General features: G+C 45.0%; 1 protein-coding gene and 1 long non-coding RNA gene across 4 annotated transcripts in view; one reads left to right on the top strand and one right to left on the bottom strand.

Moving 5' to 3' along the window:
* LOC105710899 (uncharacterized) overlaps positions 1-26,741 on the top strand; it is a 39,897-nt gene that overhangs the window by 7,306 nt on the left and 5,850 nt on the right. The window contains exons 2-6 of one of the 2 annotated variants that reach the window (XR_010339700.1): positions 6,639-6,737; positions 12,650-12,714; positions 15,639-15,743; positions 22,754-22,947; positions 23,282-25,718. This is a non-coding gene — a long non-coding RNA (uncharacterized LOC105710899). Of the gene's footprint in view, positions 1-6,638; positions 6,738-12,649; positions 12,715-15,638; positions 15,744-22,753; positions 22,948-23,281; positions 25,719-26,741 lie in introns of those variants that run through there. The other variant, XR_010339699.1, reaches the window with a different exon arrangement.
* Positions 16,580-26,741, bottom strand: part of IL2RA (interleukin 2 receptor subunit alpha) — a 52,397-nt gene continuing 42,235 nt past the window's right edge. For both annotated transcript variants that reach the window (XM_012443406.2, XM_012443405.2), the window contains 5 exons: positions 25,876-26,091; positions 24,274-24,345; positions 23,824-23,895; positions 22,739-22,805; positions 16,580-18,501 (listed from right to left, as the gene is read on the bottom strand). In XM_012443406.2, the coding sequence (XP_012298829.2) occupies positions 18,477-18,501; positions 22,739-22,805; positions 23,824-23,895; positions 24,274-24,345; positions 25,876-26,091 (452 nt within the window). In that variant the 3' untranslated portion in view covers positions 16,580-18,476. The remainder of the gene's footprint in view (positions 18,502-22,738; positions 22,806-23,823; positions 23,896-24,273; positions 24,346-25,875; positions 26,092-26,741) is intronic.

A 26,741-nucleotide genomic window follows, 5' to 3' on the forward strand; every position in this document is an offset into this window, starting at 1 on the left:
GACAGAACTGTGCTGGGTTGTGCTAATGCAACAGGCACACAGAAGCCCAAACTGCTGTGATAGGCAAAGGCTGCCTTTGCAAGGAGTGGTCTTCTACCAGTTCATTATTATCCTAACATAAGACATGAATTACCGAGGACTTTCTTCTTCTTCTTTCTTCTTCTTTCCTCCCCCTCCTCCTCCTCCTCCTTCTTCTTTTCTTCTCTTCTTCTTCTTTTCTTCTTCTTGTTCGAGATGGAGTTTCACTCTTATTGCACAGGCTGGAGTGCAATGGGACAATCTCGGCTCACTGCAGCCTCCACCTCCCGGGTTCAAGCAGTTCTCCTGCCTCAGCCTCTCGAATAGCTGGGATCACAGGCATATGCCACCATGCCCAGCTAATTTTTTGTATTTTTAGCAGAGGGAAGGATGGCAGATGAGACAGGCAGAGGGGAGGATGGAGGATGGAGCCAGGCAGAGGGGAAGATGGCAGACAGAGCCAGGCAGATGGGAGGATGGCAGATGAGACAGGCAGAGGGGAGGATGGCAGATGGAGCCAGGCAAAGGGGAGGATGGTAGATGGAGCCAGGCAGAGGGGAGGATGGTAGATGGAGACAGGCAGAGGGGAGGATGGCAGATGAGACAGGCAGAGGGGAGGATGGCAGATGAGACAGGCAGAGGGAAGGATGGTAGATGGAGCCAGGCAGAGGGGAAGATGGCAGACAGAGGCAGGCAGAGGGGAGGATGGCAGATGACACAGGTAGAGGGGAGGATGGCAGATGGAGACAGGAAGAGGGGAGGATGGCAGATGACACAGGCAGAGGGGAGGATGGTAGATGACACAGGCAGAGGGGAGGATGGTAGATGGAGATAGGTAGAGGGGAGGATGGCAGATGACACAGGTAGAGGGGAGGATGGTAGATGACACAGGCAGAGGGGAGGATGGTAGATGGAGACAGGCAGAGGGGAGGATGGCAGATGAGACAGGCAGAGGGGAGGATGGCAGATGAGACTGGCAGATGAGACAGGCAGAGGGAAGGATGGCAGATGGAGACAGGCAGAGGGGAGGATGGCAGATGAGACAGGCAGAGGGAAGGATGGCAGATGGAGACAGGCAGAGGGGAGGATGGCAGATGGAGACAGGCAGAGGGGAGGTTGGCAGATGGAGACAGGCAGAGGGGAGGATGGCAGACAGAGCCAGGCAGAGGGGAGGATGGCAGATGGAGACAGGCAGAGGGGAGGATGATGGACTGAGACATCAGGAAGAGGAGAGCTGTGGCTCAGGTTAAGGGGTTCTTTTGTGTGTGTGTGTGTTAGAATCTTAAGTTTCTAAAGACAGATATATTCATATGACATACAATTCACCATGTTACTTGATTTTATTTTATTTTTATTTTTTGAGGCAGGGTCTCACTGTTGCCCAGGCTGGAGCACAGTGGAGCCATCACAGCTCACTACAGCCTGGACCTCCTGGGCTCAAATCCTCCCACCTCAGCCTCTCAAGTAGCTGGACTACAGGGACACACCGCCACGCCAGGATGATTTTTGCACTTTTTGTAGAAATGGGGTTTCTCCATGTTGCCCAGGCTGGTCTCAAACTCCTGGATTCAAGAGATCCTCCCACCTTGGCCTCCCAAAGTGCAGGGATTACAGGTGTGCGCCACTGCACCCGGCCAAGGTGATGCATTTCTAATGGTCACCCAGTGATAGTGTACTTGGTTTTTGATTGACTTAGGAACAAGGGCCAGTTAGAGTCTGTAGGGTGGCCACAGGGAATCCAATTGCTGCAGCCAACCTGGAGACCTCAAAGCAGTGAGACTGGAGTGGGGAAAATGAAAGAAAATGAGTCGACTCACAGAAAGGGTCTTGCTTAAGAGCAGAAAAAAAATACTGGGTATAGAAGAAGGAATTGCCTTTCAATACTCAAGTAGAAAACACATCGCATTGCATTATTTTTGTAAATTATGTCAGATGTGGCTCTGAGCTTCCACTTGCCAAGATCAACAAAAATTTAATATTGTTTTTTCCTCCACTCCCTGGTATGGCAAATAATTCTTTCCCCTTCTCTGGGGTTGTAGCAAAACCCAGGAAAAAGAGGGGAGTGGCCTGGCCCTGGGTGGCCCTGGACACCGCTAAGACAGTCATGGCCCGGACTCACCCTGCCCTCTGTCCTCAGCAAAACCACCTCACTCCCTTCTAATTAGCTCACCCTTCTCCAGACACTTTTGCACGTCCACGTATCCTCATCGACAGTCTAGCCAGATTGTTTTAATCAGCCTTGTTCTTCCTTAAAACAAATGCCTATTTGGTCAGTCGCCCTGGCGCCCTGCAGTCGGATAAACAAATCAACCTCAAACACATAAACAGTCAGTGAACCGCATCTCTGAGGTGAGAGAACCCCAAATTCTAGAACACAAAGCTGGCCTGCTCTTGGGGAACATCACCCTTCACTTTCTTTTTACCTGTGATGAGTCTTTGAAAGGAAAAATTCCCAAGAGACCAATTCATTTCTCGATAATTCACCCAACTGTATGAATTCGAAGCCTCCTAAGCGTAATATAATCACTTAGCAGCTGGAAAAATCAAGTTGTGAAATATTTAAATATTTCACAATTGAAATATTTAAATATTGTGAAATATTTAAATATTTAAAAATCAAGTTGTGAAATATTTAAATATTTGACCATGTCAGAGTAGAGTGGTTTTAACAACTATTAAAAGTTTCATTGTTTTTTTGTTTGTTTTTGTATTTTTTTTTTTGAGATGAAGTCTCGCTCTCTTGCCTAGGTTGGAGTCCAGTGGCGTGATCTCAGCTCACTGCAACCTCTGCTTCCTGGGTTCAAGCCATTCTCGTGCCCCAGCCTCCTGAGTAGCTGGAACTGCAGGCATGTGCCACCATGCCTGGCTAATTTTTGTACTTTTAGTAAAGAAGGGGTTTCTCCATGTTGGCCAGGCTGGCCTTGAAATCCTGACCTCAGGTGATCCACCATCCTCGGCCTCCCAAAGTGTTGGCATTACAGGCATAAGCCACTGCGCCCGGCCTGGTTTTGAACTCAAAGCTGTTTTGCAATTGTACTTTTTAATTGGAAGCACATTCTCTCCAGTTTTGTGTTTTATTGGCCGAAGTGTCTGTTCCTGGCACTTGGGCACATGTAGAAGACAATGATGAGCAGAAGTCACGTGGGTAAAACAGCGGCTTTGCAGTTTCCAGCCTCTTCTGAGTCTTCAGAACATCTGAATTACACTCGCCATTCACTGAGAAGCCCCTCTTTTTTTCTACTTCTTTCTTTCTTTTTTTTTTGCTTCTTTATTTCTGTAATACCTTGCACCTCTTATGCAGGAGCCCTGTGAATATCTGCTTTTGAGCATCACACATTGTGACTGAGAATTATGATATAGGTTTTCATAAGTTTAAAAATAATAATATTGCTCTGTCATCTAGGCTGGAGTGCAGTGGCACAATTATAGTGCACTGCGGCCTTGACTTCCTGGGCTCGAGCAATCCTCCTGCCTCGGCCTCCGGAGTAGCTGGGACTACTGACGCCTGTTCACTATACCCAGCTAATTAAATTTTTTTTTCTGTAGAGATAAGGTCTTACTATGTTGCCCTGGCTGGTCTCAAACTTCTGACTTCAAGGGATCCTTATGCCTCTCACAGTGCTGGGATTATAGGTGTGAGCCACTGTGTCCAGCCTGGTTTTCATATTTATGTATGCTTTATGCCTGTGTGTGTGCATCTATATCTATATATCTATTCATATATCTATCTCCAGATGGGTTCCTTTGGGCAAATTATTAACTTCTCTGTGCCTTCCTTTCCTCATCTGTAAAATGGAAATAATAGAATCTGCACCATAGGTTGTTCGAGAAGATTAAGTGAGCCAACAATACCTTTTGAACAGTGCTTAACATACAATAAGCTCTCAATACATGTTAGATATGAAATATATAACAGATACCCTATAATATGCTGCCCTTTGTTAACTATCCAAGGCGATTATAGAGAAAGCTGTTAGCTAAAAACGTTAAGTACAACTTTGGGGTCAAAGAGTGTCTGCAGAAATATTATCTGTGATACTAAGCGAGGGCCATCTGTCCAGGCAGAATGCCAGAGGAGGGAGAAGGCGGGTGGGGAGGTCCCATGAACAGACAGTGTGGACAGAAACCCCGCCCTGTGTGGAAGTCCCAACAGCTGGGAGCAATGTTCCAGGTCTCTAACTGTCCCTTCTTACAGCAAGACGACGCCCAACTAAGATGGTAAAACGAGAAAGCGGAGCGTCCCAAGAGGAAGTGGCTTCGGGTCCCCTCCTGCTTGCTTCATGCCTGCTGCCGTCATCCTCCTAAGCACACAGCGCGGCCTCTTCCTCACCTCACCGAAGACTGGTTGCCCTTTCTCTTCCTTCTCTCCCTTCCTTATCTCCGGTACAAACCCGGGAGAAGGGAAATCTTTGAAGAGCTTTCTGCCTTCACCTTTGTTTTTTGGTTCATCTCTTAATGATCTCAGGAGAAAATGAAAGGAGACAGTGACAGAACCTCAAGGTTTAAAAAATGTAAACCCAAGATGTATCTGGGAATCACAAACCCCAATGCCTACAGGGTACAGGCCACGGGGTCGTGGGGCGGGGCACCAGGCGAGAGGGAGTGGCTACAAGCTGTGGCAGAGTCTAAGAGAGCAGCAACGCGTGTCTACTACGCTAATGTTTTTAGTTTGGTTTTTTGTTTTGTTTTGAGTCAGGGTCTTGCTCTGTTGCACAGCCTGAAGTACAGTTGCATGATCACAGCTCTTTGCAGCCTCGACCTCCTGGGTTCACATGATCCTCTTGACTCAGCCTTCCAAGTAGCTGGGACTACAGGAGCACGCCACCTTGCCAGGCTAATTTTTGTGTTTTTGCAGAGATGAGATTTTGCCATGTTGCCCAGGCTGGTGTCGAATCCTTGGGCTCAAGCAACCCTCCCGTCTTGGCCTCCCAAAGTGTTGGGATTACAGGCGTGAGGCACTGTGCCAGCATATTTTTAGTTTTTGAAAAGACTTTGAAATTATAGGTCCTTGTGTAAAATCTCCCAGTTTATAAATAATGATTATGGTTTTAGAAAAAAATATAAAAATCCGGCCAGGCACAATGGTTCATGCCTGTAATCCCAGCTGTTTGGGAAACTGAGGTGGATGGATCATTTGAGGTCAGGAATTCAATACCAGCCTGTCCAACAGCGTGAAACCCCATCTCTACTAAAACTATAAAAATTAGCCAGATGTGGTGGTGCATGCCTGTAATTCTAGCTACTCAGGAGGCTGAGGGAAGAGAGGTGGAGGTTGCAGTGAGCCAGGAGATCGCATCACTGCACTGCCAGAGTGATAGTGAGACTGTGTTTCAAAAAAAAAAAAAAAAAGGAAAAGAAAAAGAAAAAAATCAAAATCTCATGCAAATCAAAGTCAAGCTATAGCCTTTGCATCATCTAGTCCACAGCAATCTTCTTTTAACTCAGGCAACTATTAAAAGTGTTTCTATTCCCCGACCATGTTAGAAAGTCAGAAATATTTAATTTACTTGAAATGAATTTGGTTCATGAATTTCATTTTATTTTATTTTCTTATTTATTTATTTTTCACTCTGTCACTCAGGCTGGAGTGCAGTGGCACAATCTCAGCTCACTGCAGCCTCCGCCTCCGCCTCCTGGGTTCAAATGACTTTCCTGCCTCAGCCTCTGCGTAGCTGGGACTACAGGAGCACACCAACACGTCCGGCTAGTTTTTGTATTTTTAGTAGAGACAAAGTTTCACCATGTTGGCCAGGCTGGTCTCAAACTCCTGACCTCAAGTGATCCACCTGCCTCGGCCTCCCAAAGTGCTGGGATTACAGTCATGAACCCCCACACCCAGCCTATTTTTTTAAATTGACAAATAATTATTTATTAGTTATTTCAAGAGTCCTTGACCTAAAATGTTAAGAATAAATGTCTATAAGATATAACATTTTATAGATGTTATAATTTTTTAAATGTAAGAATTTATAGGCTTCTAAGTTGAAACATAAGCTATTAATGTATCTAAAACTATTTTATTTATTTCTCTGAAGTTAGAGTCATTTATCTTTTTTCCCCAAATTATATCTTTAGCTGTTATAAACAAAGTGTTTTTTTTTTTAAAGAAAACCACCCAAGTCAACTGTTTTAAATAAATAAAATAAACAGTCTTCTAAAATGAAACTGTTTCCAAAACACAAAACCAATAATGGATTTTATCTTTTTAATTTAGTTTAATTTTAAAAAATTTTTTTAAGAGACAAGGTCTTGCTATGTTACCTAGACTGGTCTCAAACTCTTGGGCTCAAGAGATCCTCCTATCTCAGCCTCCCAAAAAGTGTTGGGATTACAGGCACGAGCCCCTGCAGCTGGCTCCAATAACAGATTTAGAACTTGGATCCTGGTAGACGAGGGTGGTTCAGCTAGGGAAGACTGTTGGACCTAAAAGATGGTTCATCTATTTCAGAAATTCTCTCTACATGCTCTCCCAAAAGCAATACACAAATTTTATTTACGGATGCAAAATAAATATAAAAACAAAAGACGTGCTTTATATCTTGTGACTTAATTGAAATGTCCTTGAAAGGAGAAAATGTGCCATTCTAAACCCTTCCTCCTTCCTTCTGGTTGGAATGCAGACATAGTGACTGGAGCTCCAGCAGTAATACTGGTCCATGAGGACTCTTGAAAATGGAAGCCACAAGCCATCCATAGAGTAGTAACAAGATGGAAAGAAGGTGAGTCTCTGACACCAGAAGGACCAGACCAGCCTGGGCTGTTTTTCTTAGAATTGACTGAATGTGAAGGAGAACATCTATGCTGTTCATCACTATTTTTGGTTTTTCTCTAATAACTAATTTTTTTTTTAAGAGACGAGTCTCCCTATGTTTCCCAGGTTGGTCTTGAACTCCTGGGCTCATGGGATTCTCCTAATTTTGGCCTCCCAACTTGCTGGGATTACAGGCATGAGCTACCACGCCAGGCCCTGACAACTAACTTTTCTCCTGACAATATGTCTAAAAGGACAAACTACATTTCCAATAGGCTTGGGTTTTTTTCCTTTGTAGATTTCTTCTGTATTAGCTATAGTGTTTTTATTTTCCCGATGGAAGGAAAAACATATAGTATATTATTTATTTTCATCAATTTTAACATACTAGTAAGCCTATCCCCACATCCTCATTACATTTTTGTGATTTAAAATAAATTTCATTATGTTACATTGATATAGAATATATAGTGATGTTATATTTTTAAAGAGAAAGAAGCTTATTATTATAAGAAACTTAATCAAATTTATAACATAATAGAAAGAACATTCATAAAATTACGAGTATACATGATTATTCTAAGAATTCTATCATTACAAGCATATTTATATTGGTCATTTCTTCATTTAACCTGGTGAGTCCAATTTTAAAGAGAAATTCTGGCTAGGCATGTTATCTACCTGGCCTAATTGATAAATTTTTATGATTTAGGTCTTTGAGGCAATGACTGGTTCTATTAGTGGTCTCTAACCTTCCATTTCCAGAGCAGAGCTCAGTGGCTTTTGAAAAACACTATCTTATTGGCTGGATGTATTTGCTTAACCATCTGTACTCTGTAACTTAGTGACGCTGATACATAAAATCCTCCTGACTTGTTCACCATTTCTGTAGAATGCTTCTTATCTCCAGGTTTTCTGAAGCAGGTAAAAACTCATACTTATGAGCTGTATAATTTGCAAGGCCCAGTGCAGAATGAAAATATGAGGTCTCTTGTTCAAAACTCCTAAGAATTTCAGCATGGTAACAGCAGAGCATCAAACCAAGTTCAGGGCCCTGCTAAGCAACGAAACCCTGTGTTACAGCCCAGATCACATGCACCCATCAATCCAGCCTTGGGTAGATCCTAAATTGAATCAGCTCCCACACCAATCAACTGACAGAAGAAGATACATGCCATTTCTATATGTATTATTTACCTCAGTCTCTGCTATGCTTTTACACACAAAATTCAGCATTTAATCCATGTTGTAAGAGATCCCAAAAAGCAAGATCAAACAAAACAAAACAGTCAACAGAACCAGACAGAGAGATGGTGCAGATGCTCAAACTAGCAGAGGTTTTAACTGATTAATATGTTAAAGAGTTAGTGAAAAGGTGGACAGCCCATGACAGAGAATTTGATCAGAGAGATGGAAACTCTAAAAAAAGAGTTAAATGAAACATGAGCAATGAAAATGATTGCTATAGACTGACTGATGTAACCCAAAATTTACATATTGAAGCCTAGTCCTCAATGTCACTGTATTTGGAAATAGAGCTTATCTTAGCAGACTAATACAATCATGGGCTCAGCTTAAAAAGATTCCTTCAACAGGCTTATCACAAAATGAATGTAGCAGAAGAAACAATTTGTGAACATGAAGAGAGATCAGTGGAAATTATCCACACTGAAACTTAAGGAGTAAAAAGAGAGGAGAAAAATCAGCTGGTGTGGTGACTCATGCCTGTAATCCAAGCACTTTGGGAGGCTGAGGCGGGTGGATCACTTGAGGTCAGGAGTTCGAGACTAGCCTAGCTAACACGGTGAAACCTCATGTCTACTAAAAATCCAAAAATTAGCCAGGGGTGATGGTGTACACCTGTAATTCCAGCTACTCCAGAGGCTGAGGCAGGAGAATTGCTTGAACCCGGGAGGCAGAGGTTGCAGCGAGCTAAGCTAACACCACTGCACTCCAGCCTGGGCAACAGAGCAAGACTCTGTGTCAAAACAAAACAAAACAAAACAAAAACCTCAGTTAATCAAAACAAGGAAGGGCATAAGAAGAAAAGGAACAAGGAATAGATGGGACAAACACATAGCATGATGATAGATTTAAATTCGGTCATATCAATATTAAATTAAATATACATGGTTTAAACAGCTACAGAAATTAAATAAATTATCAGATTGGATTTTAAAAAGCAGGACCCAACTATACTCTTACTACAACAAACCCATTATAAATATAAAGACACAGACAGGTTAAAAGTAAAACAATGAAAAAAAAGTACCATGCTAACACTAATAAAAAGAAACTCAAAAGAGCTATATTAATATCAGACAAAGTGGACTTCAGGATAAAGAATATTACCAGAGATAAAGAAGGACATCACATACTAACAGGGTAAACGAATCAGGAAGACATTACAGTCTTATATGTGAATGTACTTAACAACAACTTCAAAACACATTAAGCAAAAACTGGTGGAACTAAAAGGAGACATTTAAAAAAATCTATAATTATGGTTGAAGTATGGTCCAACTCTCCTCTCTCAGTAATTCATAGAACAAGTAGATGAAAAAAATCAGTAAGAATATAGAAGATTGAAAACACTATCAAGACATTTCATCCAACAACAGCAGATAGAGTACACATTTTTTACAAATACACATGGAACATTCACCAAGAGAGATCCGTTTCTCAACCACTGAAAATAGATTCTATTCTAAGCCTCAATAAACATAAAAGGATTCATATCACATAAAATATATTATCCTCATGACATAATTAAAATGGAAATCATTAATAGAATGGTAGATAGAAAATTCTCAAATATTTGGAAATTCAACAAAACATTTTTGAATGATCCACAGGTCAAGGAAGAAATCACAAGGTAGAATTTTTTTTTTAACTGAATGAGATGAAAATGCATTTCTTTCTTTTTTTTTTTTTTGAAAATGCATTTCTTTATTTGAGGGATGCAGCTAAAGCAGTGCTTAGAGGGAAATTTATAGTATTAAATGCCTGTATCAGAGAAATAGAAAAACCTCAATTCAGTGATCTCAGCTTTTATCTAAAGAAAGTATAAAAAGAAAAGCAAATAAATCTGAAAGTAAACAGAATGAAGAAAATAATAAATAGCAGAAGTCAGTGAAATTGAAACAAAATTACTAGAGAAAATTGAGGATACTAATAGTTTGTTTTGAATCAAGCATTAAAATGCACAACCCTGTAGCCAGACTTTTTATTTATTTTTTAGTGAACACCAGTGCCACTTGCCCATCCCAGACTATTTTCTCAAATGACAAAAGACACAAATTAAAAATAAAATGAGTTCAAGAATGGACAGAAAGCAATTTGGGGTCCTAATGGTCACTGAAAGCAGATTGGGCTATAGCCTTTCTCTCTTTTTATAGGTATAAAAGTAAAATAATGATAAAATAAAGCACAACAAATTGCATGTTTTGAAAAGTTTGCAAATAACACAAGTATTACAGAATTTAGAAAAATATGTTAAAAAATTAATCATCTATCCTACTTCTATGTTTTCAGCTGCTTTTCTTTTATTAATTTTTTTTTTTTTTTTTCCCCTGAGACAGAGTCTTGCTCTGTCTCCGAGGCTGGATCTCGTTAGGCCACGTTTGCCCGAGGGAAACTCAGAGGGCTATCTCGAGCTTTCTCCCACTTTTCCTCCTTCCCTTGGGCCAGGACTTGTACTCCTGGCTGCTGCTTCCAAAATGCAGCCTGACTGCCCTAGGTTTTTGGGAATCACAATTTAATGTATTCTGGGTATTAGAATCTATCTTTCCTCCACAAATTGCAAAGCATCAAGAAGCACAGACCTGCGGCATAGACTTCACCATCACTCTTTTCCTTTTCTCTTCCTTCACAGTGAGGGCAGAGAGCGGCGTGGGTGGGAAGGAAAGCGGTTCTCCTGCCTGTCCCACATTCCCCCACCTTTTCGGTTTTGCGCCTGGTGGAGTGTTCCTGGCACCCAGCAGAGCAGCACCTGGTGACTTTGTTCTCACAAGTCCACGTGTAGGTGTTGCATGAGAACAGAACATGCAGTCTGGAGCCTTAACGTGGGAACTCTGCCGCACTGTAACACTTCACACGTCATTTTGTCCCGACAGCAATCGAGCCTCTTGTTTCTAGGTTTTCCTTAAGGAGTGGTGTTAAATATTTGTGAAATGAACACGTAAAGAACCTAGAGTCCAGAGGTCCTAACAGATGGTGTTACATCCTCATCGTGAGGCACGTGGACGGGGGTTTCCGACCACCTGCATTCGCCCCTAGAATTCAGATTGATCTGGGCACCTCTGGGAAACCTATGGGGCAGGACCTGTGACTCTGGATGCATTTTTGGAGGAGTGAGGCTGGGGGAGAAGAATAGAGAATAACACAGAGGACATCCTGATACCTGTCTCAGAAGTTCTTCCATGGGTCTGCGTCAAAAACTTAGGGAAAGAAAAGCTGCGGGCAGAAGCCGGGGATGCAGGATTCATGAAGGGTTCTGTGAGACTCTAGGACACAGTCACTCGTCTTAGTGCCCAGGTAATAAAACACGACATATAGTGGGAAGGAGGAGGGTGTTCCCCTTCCATAGGTGGAGCCCAGGAAGGCTGTCTGGTCAGAAGTTGAGGACTCCTAAAAATATCTGAAGGAGACGGTGTGTGTGTGTGTGTGTGTGTGTGTGCGCGCGCGCGCGCATATGGGCTATCACCAAGAGTGCAGTCTCATCTGAACCTGCAGGCTTTGAAGGAAAGAGAGAGAGAGAGAGAGAGCGAGAGAGAGAGAGAGAGAGAGAGAGAGAGAGCGAGAGCGAGCGCGGGGGGGTTATTACCAAGAACATGGTCTCATTTGAACCTGTAGACTCTGAAGGAGACTGTGCATGTGTGGGGGTGGGGTGGGGATTATTACCAGGAGCGTGGTCTCATCTGAACCTGCAGGTTCTGAAGGAGACTGTGTGTGTATGGGTTATTTACAGGTTATTACCAAGAACACGGTCTTATCTGAGTCTGCAGGCTCTGAAAGAGACTGTGTGTGTGCACGGGTTATCACCAAGAGCAGTTTCATCTGAACTGCAGGCTGGTGAGGCCAGGAGAGATTCACTCAGGGGTCAGTCCAAAAAACAGAACTTGGCTGGGAATTTCAAACAGGTAATTTTTTAAGAAAGAGTTTTATTGGGGGTTTAGTGAACATATAAAAAGCTGTACATGGCCAGGCGCGGTGGCTCATGCCTATAATCCCAGCACTTTGGGAGGCCGAGGTGGGTGGATCATGAGGTCAAGAGATGGAGACCATCCTGGTCAACATGGTGAAACCCCGTCTCTACTAAAAATACAGAAATTAGCTGGGCATGGTGGCGCACGCCTGTAGTCCCAGCTACTCGGGAGGCTGAGGCAGGAGAATTGCTTGAACCCAGAAGACGGAGGTTGCGGTGAGCCGAGATCGTGCCATTGCACTCCAGCCACGGTAACAAGAGCGAAACTCCGTCTCAAATAATAATAATAAAAAAAGCTGCATGTATTCGAAGTCCACAGTTTGGTAAATTTTGGCGTAAGTACACACCCATAAAACCACAATCGAGATAGTGCTCCTTTGTCATCTTCCACTGACAGTCTTTGATCTGCTTTCTGTCACTGCAGGGTAGTTGGGATTTTCTAGGAATTCATATAAATGGACTCAAACAGTGTATATATATATTTTAAAATGTGGTAAAAAGCAGACAATGTACAATTCACCATCGTCACCATTTTCAGGTGCACAATTCTACAGCATTAAGTACAATCACGTTGCTATTAAACCATCACTACTGTCCTTCTCCAGAACTTTTTAATCTTGCAAAACTGAAACTCCGTTCCCATTAAATGATAACTCCTCCTCCCCTTCCCCCAGACTCCGGCAATGACCATTCTACTTTCTGTCTCAGCGAATCTGACTACTCTAAGGAAGGAACTCAGGTAAGTGCAATCAAACAGTGTTTGTCCTGTTGTGTCTGGCTTATTTCACAGAGTCTGTCCTCTAGCTTCATCCATTCCATAGCCTGTGTCAACGTTTCCTTCCTTTTTAAGGCTGAATAATATTCCATGATGCGTACGGACCACACTTGGTTTATTCTTTCATCTGCTGATGGACACTTGGGTTGCCTCCACCTTTGGGCCATCGAGAATGACATTGCTATAAACTCTTTGAGACCCTGTTTCCCACACTTTTGGGTGTATGCTCAGACATGGAATTGCTGGATCATACGGCAATTCTTTTTTTTTTTTTTTTGAGCATCTGCCATGCTGTTTTCCACAGCAGCTGCTCCATTTACAATCCCACCAGTGCACAAGAGTTCCAGTTGCCTCATATATTTGCCAGCACTTGTTATTTTCTATTTTCTTTTTGATAACAGCCATCCTAAAGAGTGTGAGGTGGAGGCTTTAAAAAAATGTCCTAGTAAACAGCCTGTGGTGATAAATGTTCCTTATGCATTTTGAAAGAATGTGTGTTCAGTCTTTGTTGGGTAAATGGTCTATAAATTTCAATTAACTCAAATTGGTTGATAATGTTATATAAGTCCTCTATATTTTATCGGGTTTTCTATCTACTTGTTCTACCTGGGTCTGAGAGTGAGAGAAGCATTTTGAAATCTTCCACGATGGTCCCAGATTTGACTACTTACTTTTGCAGTTCAATTAGTTTTCACTTCATGTATTTTGAAGCGCTGGTGTTAAGTGCATAGCAGTTCTAACAATCCTAGCATTAGGTTGCTATGGCCTCCTGAAGAACTGATCCTTTCAGCACTATGAAATGACCTTCTTTGTCCTTGGCTATATTCGTTACTCTCAAATGTGTTAATCTGATATTAAATAGCAGCACTCCAGCTTTCTTGTGCTGTTTTCAATCTTTTTACTTTTAATTTTTTTATTTCTTATAGTATGGATATATTTATTCTTGCTTTTAAAATCCAATCTTACGATCTTTGTCTTTTATGGGATGTGTAGACAATTTATATTTGAAGTGGTTATTGCCGGGCATGGTGGCTCACCCCTGTAATCCAAGCACTTTGGGAAGCTGAGGCGGGAAGATCACTTGAGGTCAGGAGTTCAAGACCAGCCTGACCAACATGGTGAAACCCCATCTCTACTAAAGATACAAAACTTAGCTGGGCATGGTGGTGCATGCCTGTAATCCCAGCTATATGGGAGGCTGAGGCAGAAGAATTGCTTGAACCTGTCATCCTTATTTATGTTTCTCTGCAATCGTTCATTTCTCTCTGGCTGCTTTTAAGATCTTCTCTTTATTACTGATTCTAGGAGTGGGGTCTGCGGCTTGGGCCTTATGAAATCAGAATCATCTCATATCTTCTGGTGGCAGTGCAGGCGTAGACAGGAGACCTAGTTTGAGTCAACAAGACTGGAGAAGACCTTTGCTTCTGCTCCAGGAAGTTGCGATTTCCCTGTCTCAGCCTGTCTGCCTCTCCAATACTGGGGACAGTGAGCTACCCTGTAATCTTACTTCTACAGATCTAAGAAGAGTTATTGACTTTCGGTTTATTCAGGTTTTCAACCCTCAGCAAATTAATTGATTATGAGGATGCACACTGGGAGCCAGCCAACACCACCCCTCCATGAAAATCACTGGCAGGAATTCATAATTAGCTGAAGGAATACCAGTGAGTAAAAACTAAAACCAACTCACGATGGATGTGGTGTTGCATCAGGCACAGCAAGCTTCCTGGGAGCTATGCAAATTGTACTTTCTTGACAGAATGCTGAATTAGAGTCTTCCATAAACTTTAGTAACATGCTACTTTTAGTTTTTGAAAACAAAAATTCAGGGTCTCCTGAAAACTTACTTCATAAAATGCTAAAGTCACCATAAAGACTTCAGGATGATCCTTCCGGGCTGAGGACTCTTCTTTGAGAATCATAAGATAAGCAATATTCAAATCTGTTGGTCTCAGGATCTCCTTTTTAAAAAGTTGAGGTGAAATTCACATAACACAAAATGAACCGTGAAGCGTACAATCCAGTGGCTGTTAGTGTGTTCAACATGTTGTGCCATTATCTCCTTTCTCTAGTTTCCAAACTTTTTTGCTACCCCAGAAAAATCCCCTGGCAAACACTAATCTGCTTTCTGTCTCTAGGGAGTTGCCTATTCTAGATATTTCATATAAAAAGAGTCATACGCCGGGCGCAGTGGCTCATGCCTATAATCCCAGCACTTTGGGAGGCTGAGGCAGGCGGATCACGAAGTCAGAAGATCGAGACCATCCTGGCCAACATGGTGAAACCCCGTCTTTAAAAAAAAAAAGAGTCATACAACAGTGACCTTTTGTGTGGAGCTTCCTTCACTCAGCGTAATGTTTTTGACCCTCATCGAAATGGCAGCATGGATCAGTAGTTCGTCCCTTCCTGTGGCTAATACTTCTCTGTAGGCTATGCCATGATTTGGTCATCCATTCTTTTTTTTGGAGAGAAGAGTCCCTCTGTTGCCCAGGCTGGAGTGCGTGGCACCATCTTGGCTCCCTGCAACCTCTGCCTCCCAGGTTCAAGGGATTCTTATGTCTCAGCCTCCCAGGTAGCTGGAATTACAGACGCCTGCCACCATGCCCAGTTAATTTTTTGTATTTGTAGTAGAGACAGTAGAGCTGGGGTCTCACCATGTTGTTGAGGCTGGTCTCCAACTCCTGGCCTCAAGTGATCTGCCCACCTTGGCCTCCCAAAGTGCTGAGGTTATAGGCGTGAGCCACCATGCCCAGCCTTTATGCATTCATTTGTTGTTGGGTATGTGGGTGTTTCTACCTCTTGGAGAGTATGAACAATGCTGTTATAAACAGTTGTGTACAAGTTTGCATTTAGACATATGTTTTTGTCTTCCTTGGATGTGTACCTAGGAATAGAATTGCTGGGTCATAGGACATCTATCTTCAGCTTCCTGAGGAAATGCCCATCTCTGCTTTGCCAGGTGGCTGCACCGTTTGACATCCTACCAGCCATCTGTGAGCATTCCTGTTCTTTCTCTTAGTCATCTCAGTGGGTGTGAAGTGTGTCTCATTGTGGTTTTGATTTGTGTTTCTGAAATGACCAGTGATGTTGATGTGCTTGTTGGCCATTTGACAGGACCTTTGCATGTTATTTAAAACTATTAAAACTATAGAGGACCCCATACTGGGTGCTGTGGCTCAGGCCTGTAATCCCAGCACTTTGGGAGGTCGTGGTGGGTGGATCACTTGAGGTCAGAAGTTCGAGACCAGCCTGACCAACATGGTCAAACCCCATCTCTACTAAAAATACCAAAATTAGCTGGGTGTGGTGGTGGGTGCCTGCAGTCCAGCTACTTGGGTGGCTGAGGCAGGAGAATTGCTTGAACCCAACAGGCAGAGATTGCAGTGAGCCGAGATCATGCCACGGCACTTCAGCCTGGGCAAGAGTGACACTCCATCTCAAAAAAAAAAAAAAAAATCAAAAAACTATAAAGGGCTTTTGGTTACATACGTTATAGCTAGCAATACTTATATTTATAACAAAAACCAAGATTTCTTAAAAAATATCATTTATTCATTTATAAACAATAGCAATAAATTGATTATATGTTAACAGCAGAGTGATGATATCACCACCACATATCACATAGCTTCTGGAAAATTCCACCATACCTTTTTGAGAGAAGGAGAGTGAAATGGTCAATAACATCTTAGTATTATCATGGAAAAGTTTTGATCATGTAGACCCCTCAACACCCAAAAGGAGTAATTCAATTCTACTCAAGTAAGATTTACATATATATATATATATATATATATATATATATATATATATATATATTTGGTCTGAGATTCTTTGCAACTTAGAAAACATATACCTGAAGGGGGAGTGGGAGGGTACACAGGTGAGTCTGTATGTGGCTGGTCATCAAAAAGACAGAAATAGTTCTTTAACCTGAATCTGGACCCTGCTGAAAACTGCCCATTATTTTTCCTGACACTCTTCTGCCCCTTCAGAAATGAAAACTGGCTGATAGTTTCATGAATGAATAATTTCCGTTCATGTCCCTAACCGTGTGATGTTGCTGAGCTGGAATGTCGACTCGGCACATTTGTGAGGGAGCTGTAACACCAGACATGGAACCAGGGGGCACACTGGAATCTCAGCTCCTGAAGCTGAGTTTTTCGTGGGAGTTGAGACTGGGTGGGTGTGCAGAGGGATAACACAACGGTTCTCAAAGTGTGTTCCCTGCATAGCAGCAGCAGCAGCACCTGGGAATTGTTAGAAATGCAAACCCTTTGCCTCTCTCCCAGACCAACAACTCAGAAACTCTGGAGATCGTTCCAGCGAACTGTTTTAACAAGGCCTCCAGGTGATTCTGATATGCTGAACTTTCTGGTAATGTTCGAGGACTGCTGACATGCTCTTCTTTTCTTTCCCTTAAAGACAGGGCCTTGCTCTGTTGCCCACGCTGGAGTACAGTGGTGCCATCATGGCTGACTGCAGCCTCGAACTCCTGGGCTCAAGCAATCCTCCTGCCTCAGCCTCCTGAGTGGCTGGAACTACAGGTGCATGCCACCACATCCAGCCAATTTTTAATTTTTTGTAGGGATGAAGTCTTGCTATGCTGCCCAGGCTGGTCTCAAACTCCTGGTCTCAAGAGATCCTCCCACCTTGGTCTCCTAGGGAGCTGGGATTACAGGCCTGAGCCACCATGCCTGGCCTGATGTGCTGTTTTCCATGGTTACATTCTACCAATATGACCTCCTTCCCTTCTCCGTCTTCACTTCCTTCTTTCTTTCCTTCCTTCCATAAACATTGAATGTACTGATCCCTTTTCGGTGTTCTTAGACACTTATTAGAAAATGTACACATTAATGTTTGCGTGTCCACCTGTAAACATCAGATTAGTGCAGGCCAGATTCAGGGTATTATTCATAGCGATCCCCGAGAAACTAACTCTTAAAGAGGCCTCTTAGTAATGCACGAGTAAAATTTTGATAAGTACGATTCTCTGCCTGGGACCTCATTCATCCTTCTGTTCCTACATTGCCTCATGGGCTTGGCTGCCCCGTTTTGAAGTTACCCAAAGATTATTCTGCCATGGCCTCTGTTCTTTAGAAATTCAAGACTGAAGGCTCAGTAGAAGGGGGTCAGCTTAGAGGACTGAGCCAAGGGTAAAATGATTTCTGGGTGGCAGCCCGCAGTCCTTAAAGGATGTTCATTAGGCGACGTGAACGGGAGAATCAGCAGTCAGAAGCGGCTGAGAAAGGAGCCATGAGGACGATGTCTAGTTGTATAGGGTGGAGTGTGTGTGTTGTGTATTTACATTAGTGCGAGGGCTTTCCTTGGGATTCCTGAACTGGAGAGTTGGGACGAGATTAATGTAAACCTACTTTTCTCTATACTACATAGAGCGTGGACAGAGTTCCATACCGTTCAGGCTTTAATGACACATATACATGTAAATGAGATGGAGAGTTCTGGTGGTTTTGCCCTTTTCTTCAATGACGGAATTGCTCTTTGGAAGTGGGTAGCGTTCGCTCTCTGATGGGACTGAGCTGGCGTAGAGATGGGGTTGCCACTGCTCCGTGTCCTGCGATGTGACTTCAGAGCTTCCAAAACCCAGGTGAGCCCAGGGAGGTCTCCTGGGCAAGTGTTTAGCTCCTCTGACTTTGCTTGGGGCCTCATGACTTCTGTTGTCTGTTCTTGGCTTCTTACCAAGAAGTTCTCGTTCTTTTGGTTTTCTAGATTGTTCTTCTACTCTTCCTCCTGTGGAGGTGTAACAAAGTCAGGGTCATATGTGTAATACAGCACCAAAAAAATGTGGTCCCATCCTAAACCAGTGTGGGCGGAGCATTCCACTTTAGACCCAATTGACCTGCTAACTCATAACCCCCCCCCAGTGAACTGTCGCCTTCCCACACACTGAAATCTGACCTCAAGGCCTCTCCATCCCTCCAGAGGCCACGACTGGCTGCCCAAGTTCAGCCTCTGTTCTGTGGTTCTCACAGCACTAGAATTCCATTCATTGTGCGGTAGCTGTGAAACTGAGGGCTGACCTGAATAGGCCTGCCAGACTTAGCTTGCCTTACTTTTAGTCTCTTGATTCCGGTGATTTTTAAACCCATATACCTGAAAGTCATGTGGCTAAGTCATATATAACTAAACTTCCACTGGCTTCCTTGTAGACGCCGTCTCTGGTGGATAGGTTATCATTGTAAGGACTGCTTATGTTCCTTTTTAGGAACTTGGGCTCAGCTCTTGTTTGGTTCAAGCTGGCTGAGGCCACCAGCTCTCCAACTGGGCCTGTGTGAGTGTCCACTAGGTGACCTTTTGAAGTCAGAGGGCCGAAACCTCCACCCTTAGATCATGCTCACAAAGCCTTTTTGTGCACGTGTCCTATGAAAGTGATAAAGCTCACATTTTCTGTGGATGTACTTTACAATTTTTTCTATTTATTTATTTTCCAACACTTAGAGTCATTCAGGCTGGGCATGGTGGCTCATGCTTGTAACCCCAGCACTTTGGGAGGCCGAGGCAGGTGGATTACTTGAGGTCAGAAGTTCGAGACTGACCTGGCCAACGTAGTGAAACCCCATCTCTACTAAAAATACAAAAATTAGCCAGGTACGGTAGCATGTGCCTGCTGTCCCAGCTACTTGGGAGGCTGAGGCAGGGGAATTGCTTGAACCCAGAAGGTGGAGGTTGCAGTGAGCCAAGATCACGCCACTGTACTCCAGCCTGGGCAACAGAGCAAGACTCCATCTCCAAATAAAACAAAAGGAGTACTGTACGATCTTGGTGCATGTATCCCATTGTCATGTAGTCAAACTGCCACCACAATCACCCACCCTTCAACCCAGCCTCTGCGCTGTAGTCAGACCGCGTGGATGGCCAGTGTTACCACCTGCCTTCTAGCCATGTAAAGCCTTCTGTGGTTCACTACTGGATGAAGAGAACCTCATCAGGAGGAATCCTGGGGATGAAGTCCAGCTCCTCAGCCTGGCCTGATGTTCCCTGACTTGGTCACTGTCTGTCCCTATGGCAGGGCATCATTGTCAGGCTGCCCCATGCACCCAGCTGCTCAGCGCTGCTTGGCTTCTCCCCAACACTTCATCCCACCCTTGACACCTCACACCCTTCCTCATGCTCCCTCTGCCTAGAAGCCATCATCTGCCACTCTCTACCTGGCACCGTCAGATCTAAAGCCTTCTGTAAACCCCCATGGAGGGGCTTCTCACTTTGGTCCTGTAACACCTCCACATTAGGGTTTCACAAATTATATTTAAAGTGAGTATGTTTTCCTTCTCTTCCACTAGTCTGCAGGCACCTAAAAGTAGGACCATGTTGTATTCATCTTTGAGTCCCTGGCAGAGTGTCTGTCACTGAGAAAATGTTCTTTAAGGTGTTTTTTTTGTTGTTTATTTTTTGAGACAGTGTCTTGCTCTGTTGCCCAGGTTGGAGTATGGTGGCGCAATGTCAGCTCACTGCAACCTCCGCCTCCAGGGTTCAAGCAAATCTCCTGCCTCAGCCTCCCAAGTAGCTGGGATTACAGGCGCACGCCACTATGCCTGGCTACTTTTTGTGTTTTTAGTAGAGACAGGGTTTCACTATGTTGGCCAGGCTGGTCTCAAACTCCTGACCTCATGATCTGCCTGCCTCGGCCTCCCAAAGTGCTGATTACAGGCGGAAGCCACTGCACCTGGCGTAAGTTTTTAAAAACTATGTAGCAGATTGTAGCTGTGGAACAGGAATATTAAACAGCAACTGACTGCGCTAAATGATTTGCATGCATTAAAGCTTCCAGCACTGTGCTATGGAACTTTCTGAGATGATGGAAGTCTTTCGTAGTTGTGCTGTCCAATAACATAGACATCTGTGGCTAGGAAACTCTTGAAACGTGGCTAGTGCAACTGAGAAACTGAACTCCTAATTGTATTTAATTTACTTAAGTTTAAACACACTTAAGTATCCACAGGTGGCTAGTGGCTACTGTATTGAACAATACGGTCTTAGCCTTTTCCCAGTCCTTAGTTGGCTCATGGGAATATCTAATTTCTCCCTACTTTGCACAGAGGTCCCATAGCACAAGGCTCCACGCAGAGGTGTGCTGGTGATGTTTAACAAGCAGCTCTCTGAGGATGGTTGCCTATCTCTCATGGTGTAAATCCTCCCTCCACACCCAGCTTGCCGCTGGCAGTGTGACATCCCTGAACACATGGTTGGGAAGAGATGGACAGTAGCCACCATCATACGGTATTTCCACCATGCAGACACAATAGATGTAAACTGCCCCGGGAACAAAGATAGCAGTAAAATGTAGCAAATAATTAGGAAGCGATTCATTGTAAGTAATTCTTGCTCTTGTATTTAATATAGTTTATTGAACTATAAATTTGAATACTTTAATTTTTTTTTTTTTTTAAGACAGCATCTCAATCTGTCACCCAGGCTGAAGTGTACTGCAACCCTGAACTCCTGGACTCAAGGGGTTCTCCCACCTCACCCTTCCCAGTAGCTGGGACTACAGGTATGTGCCATCACACCTAGCTAATTTTAAAATGTTTTTATAGGCTGGGTGTGGTGGCTCAGGCCTGTAATTCCAGCACTTTGGGAGGCCGAGACAAGAGGGTCACTTGAGGTTGGGAGTTTGAGACTGGCCTGACCAACATGAAGAAACCCCGTCTCTACTAAAAATACAAAAAATTAGCCGGGGGTGCTGGTGCATGCCTGTAATTCCAGCTATTCAGGAGGCTGAGGCAGGAGGATCGCTTGAACCTGGGGAAGTGGAGGTTGTGGTGAGCCAAGATCACACCATTGCACTCTAGCCTAGGCAACAAGAGTGAAACTGTCTCAAAATAAGATAAATAAAAATACAATAAAATAAAATGTTTTTGTAGAGACAAGGTCTGCTTTGTTGCCCAGGCTGGTCTCCAGCGAGCCTCTCACCTTGGTCTCTCAAAGTACAAGAGTTAAAGGCAGGAGCCGCTCTCCCACCCCAAATACTTTAACTTTACATAATGGCTAGGCTTAAAAGCCAGTTTGCAGAAGTCTTGAAAATGTAACCACTGGCTCTCACAAGCCACTGTGAGCCTTCTGTAGCACATCACAGGTTCCTGGTCATTGCTCAAAACAAACGAAATATTTCCCCAAACAAAACTCTCTTTGGCTAGGCTCTGTTGCCACAAGAGGGCCCCGTGAGTTGATATCAGATTCTAGGAAGGATTTTGAACAAACTGACTAGAAGGGTCATTTCAAGATGTGTGTTTGAGTCTGTCCAAAGATTGTAATTCTGGGAGTCCTTGGGGGAACTCACATGGGTTCACACCGTTCTGTTTCACAGCATAAACGCTGATCCATTCCTACTGCCAAATAGCTTTGTCCTCTGGGCCTGAAAGTGTTTGGTCTTCAAACTAGCAAATGAAAACAATCCTGCCAGGTGTTCATGCTGAGGAAGGAGAGGATTCAAGTACTGAGTGTACCTTCAACGTGTCAGGCAACGTTACCTCCTTCACCTCCTGTAATCCTAAAATGACACCTTAGGAACCAGCTGATACCTTAGAGAAACTGGTAGACTCATGCCTGCTACGATACCCCTGTGGGGGGCTTATCATTTGTATTGCAATAATTTATACATTTAAATTCCCATGAGGAAAATTAGGAGTATGTTATGGGCCCAATGACTCATCTAAGAAGGGAAGCAATCTTTTATTTTTCTTTCTGGCTGGGCCAAGAGCTTCAGTTTTGGGGGAATGGATCTGTATTTTCTCAGGGTCTTACTGTGGAGTTTGTATGAGGGTTGGCCGGAATGTATGCTGGCAGGGGTCAGGGAGACCCTGGATAATCAAGAGACACACTGACTTTCTAAAGTTTACTTTTTCTTTTCTGTTTTTTCCTTTGCCACTCCCTGCACTGCTGCAGGTGATTAGGGAGAGCATGGGGCGGGGCGGAGCGGGGCACAGGACTTGCCTCTGACCCTGTGCTGCCTTCGTGATGCCGGACTTACCGTCTCTGCCGCCAGGTGAGCCCGCTCAGGAGGAGGACGCTGATCAGCAGGAAAACACAGCCGGCCACTGTCAATAGAGAGAGGGAGTTCAGCAAAGGGCCCTGAGCTTGGCGTGAGGAGGAGCGGCAGGAGCCAGGGCTACAGGGCAGGCTGAGGACATCCCCCAAGAGCAAGGCGGAGGCTGCAGCCTCTCTTCTCCGTCTCGGGAGGTAGGTTCCTCCCCCTGGGATTTCTTAGGAGGCTTGAGGAACCGGGTGGGGAGGACAGGGTGAGGGTGGAGGGAGCTTTCCCTCTGGAGGCAACCTCCTCCCACACAGCCCTTCAGAAAGGCTCAGAGGCCAGGCCTCATTTCAGGACACAGAGAGCGCCTGGTAAAAGAAGCGTTGAAATATGAAGATGAAAAGAAGCACATTAACATCTCTTGAAAGGGTTCAGGTCTTCCAGACGCTGCTCTGCTGCGGTTTTGGAGGTTCTTGGAGGAAAAACCTGCTGAGGTTTTCCCAGGCAGATGCAGCCTCAGAGTCTGTTTTTCCCTCCTACCAGGAAATGACTGCTGTGTTTCTGGAAGCCTGTCCTCTCTGCCTGGCTACATAGCTCCTTCCTCCCACTCTTGACCCCTGGCAGAGGCCTGGGGTACAGCCCTTCCAGATCAGCTTGAGAGAAACTGATGGGGCTGACTTGAGACTTCGTTCATAGCATCCTGTAACTGGTTCATGGGATTCTGAGTTATGTCGGTATCTGGATTAGTCTTTTACTCACACATTTTGCAGTGTGAGGAAGGGGTCCTTTCAACCAACCAATCAACCTACCTACCAATCAACTAACCAACTAACCAACCTACTAACCTACCAACCAACTAACCCACCAAACTACCAACCAACCAACCTGCCAATCTACCAACCTACCAACCAACCAACTAACCTACCAACATACAAACCAACCTGCCAACCAACTAACTAACTTACTAACCTACCAAACTATGAACCAACCTGCCAATAAACTAACCAACCTATCTACCAACCTGTCAGCCTGTCCACATCTCGGCCTGGGTGTACCTTTTGTCCACAAAGCAAGTGCCCACTCACCTGCAAGCTGGTACCCCGTTGTAAGTATGAACGTTTCCATGGTCGCAGCCACTTCTGTCTGTATCTGAAAATCTGTGAGAAGGAGATAAAGAGAGACACTGCTGCTATGATGACTTTAGGATGGCACGAGGCTAAAGGAAGTCAGGGCTTCTCTGTGGATGAGAAGCTCACAGGCTGGTGGGAGACACGTGGTGGTGGTGAGGGCAGGTGTTCCATCTCTGCCTGGGGACCGTGCTTGGGCCTGGTCCTGGATTCCCTCTTTCTGACACTTGCTTTGGGGCCTGCAGTCGCTGAGGTCCTGTCCCTGCTCAGAGGGAGAGGAGGCTGCTGCAGCTTTCTCCCCTACAGGTCACCTCTGCCCATCTCCCTGAGCCTGGCTCCTGGCCACCCCTGTCCTTTGGACTAGGCCTCTGTGGTCCAGCCTCTGTCTTCTTGGAAACTCTCCCGCACCTGTCGTTGTGATGAGGCAGGAAGTCTCACTCTCGAGAAGGCTGTCGGGGCTTGCCTGAGGCTCCTCTTCACCTGGGGGAGAGAGTGAGTGATGCTGGGGGAGCTAAAAGGAGTCAGGGCCTCACTCCCACCCCACCCGAGGCAGCCGGCCCCAGATACACCCGAGGAGGCAGGAATCCTGGTGTGGGCACTCCGCTGGGGAGTGCCACCCCACGTGGTTCCACTCCAGGGCACCGGGAAGCAGTGAAGTGGCCTCAGCAGAGCAGGCGAGGCTGAATTCCAACTCTGACCCTGCTGTCCCCAAAACTCTGAGCAATGCTTTCTCCCCAGCCTCCCTATTCAGCCCTGGTTTCCATCCGTGACTTGGAAACAGGTCATAATAATACGAATGCCATTGAGCTGTTAGATGGAGCAGAGACGCACTAAGGACAGCGGCTTATGTGCCAGACCCTCCCCTCCTCTGGGGGTCGGCAACCCTGGCTCTGCCCTGCTGCTCAGCCTCTTCTAAGGAAGCAACATTCCCTGGCTGTTAGGGTGGCCCAGGGAGGCAGCTGAGGGAACAAAACAGCCTCCCCGGGGAACACAAGAGAAGGATGTGGAGTATGAGAAGTACAGTGAGCAAGAAAACCAGGAATACTTGAATGGAAAGTCATTTTTTTTGAGACAGCCTTGTGGTTATAATGAGTGAAACAACAGGAGATAGAGAAAACTATTAATTTTTTTTGAGATGGAGTCTTGCTCTGTTGGCCAGGCTAGGGTGCAGTGGTGCTATCTCGGCTCACTGCAACCTCCACCTCCCAGATTCAAGCGATTCTCCTGCCTCAGCCTCCTGAGTAGCTGGGATTATAGGCACCCGACACCACGCCCAGCCAAGTTTTGTATTTTTGGTAGAGACGAAGTTTCACCATATTGGCCAGGCTGGTCTCAAACTCCCGACCTAAAGTGATTCACCTGCCTTGGCTTCCGAAAGTGCTGGGATTACAGGAGTGAGCCACCATGCTCGGCCTGTATGTAAGTCACTTTTGATTGTCGTGATACTAAGGTTTCAGAAGGAAGATAGCAGGAGACCTGACATCGGTGGGCCGAGCGTTCGCACGTGTGTGTGTGTGTGCGCATGTGCACTCTCTTCATGTTTGTTTATCCAAGCTCAGCCGGGGAATGGCACAAGGGGAAGGAGCATGCTCACCGCGGGGCACTGTTCAAATCATGCATTTACACGATCACCAGTAAGAGGAAAAATGCGTGTGTGGGGCACTGGACTTGTCCTTGGAGCCAGAAGAGGACTTGGTGGCTTAGGGAAGTAGTGGACTCAGGAGCAACTATGAGACAGCACCTAGGGTGCTTGGGAGAGAACTTTAGACCTTTCTTTCTCTTCTGTCTACACCTTTCTCCCCACTCAGGGCACAGGGGACCTTAATTGAAGGAGCCCTTGGGGTCTATCTGGTCTATTTAATTTTTTTTTTTCAGAATGAGAAAAAATGGAAGTCCTGGGAGATCAAGGGGCTTGTCCAAAAACACACAGCAGGAGAGGTCAGGAGTCTTGCCCTGGTCAGCCTGATGGAGAAAAGCAGTGTTGTGGACCCCACACGGGAGCTGCCTTACCTGGAAACTGACTGGGCTCCGTTTCCTTTGTGCATACGAGCTGGGGCTGGGTCCACCTTGTGTTTCCGTGGGTCATTTTGCAGATGCTCTCGGCAGGACCTCTGTGTAGAGCCCTGTATCCCTGGATGCACTGGTAGTGCACCGTCTGCCCCACCACGAAATGATAAATTCTTTCTGTGCCTTCATTTTCCCACTGTGGAGGCTCCCTGCAGTGACCTGGAAGAGGGAAGGAACACTCTGAAGGCAAGTTGGAGACAGTGCTGAGTCCAGGTTGCCTCTTGCTAGGGACTGGACCTTTGTTCTCACTCTTTTTTTTATTTTTTGAGATGCAGTCTCATTCTGTGCAGTGCAGTGGTGCGATCTCGGCTCACCGCAACCTCCACCTCCTGGGTTCACGCAATTCTCCTGCCTCAGCCTCCCGATTAGCTGGGATTACAGGCATATGCCACCACGCCCGGCTAATTTTTGTATTTTTAGTAGAGATGGGGTTTCTGCATGTTGACCAGGCTGGTGGTCTCTTAAACTCCTGACCTCAGGTGATCTGCCTGCCTTGGCCTCCCAAAGTGCTGGGATTACAGGCGTGAGCCACCTCGCCCGACCGGTTCTTACTCTTTTGAATGCTTGCTCATCCTTTCATTCAACCAATATATGTTGAGAACATCTGAGCATGGGGAAGTTTGCTAGGCCCTGTGGGAAGGCACGAAGACCCTGTCACTCCTGCAAGGGGCAGACTTGGGGAAGAAAGGCATGTGAAGATTGTCATGAGGAGCAGATGCTGGCTATGGGAACACAGAGGGATGAGCAATTCATTCTGATTGTTGCTGCCCCGAGAGAGAGGAACACCGCAGCTGGCTCTTGGAAGACAC

The sequence above is a fragment of the Aotus nancymaae genome, unplaced genomic scaffold (genome assembly GCF_030222135.1).
Source record: "Aotus nancymaae isolate 86718 unplaced genomic scaffold, 86718_ANA_hifiasm-v0.15.2.pri h1tg000083l, whole genome shotgun sequence".
In the NCBI taxonomy this organism is placed as follows: domain Eukaryota; kingdom Metazoa; phylum Chordata; class Mammalia; order Primates; family Aotidae; genus Aotus; species Aotus nancymaae.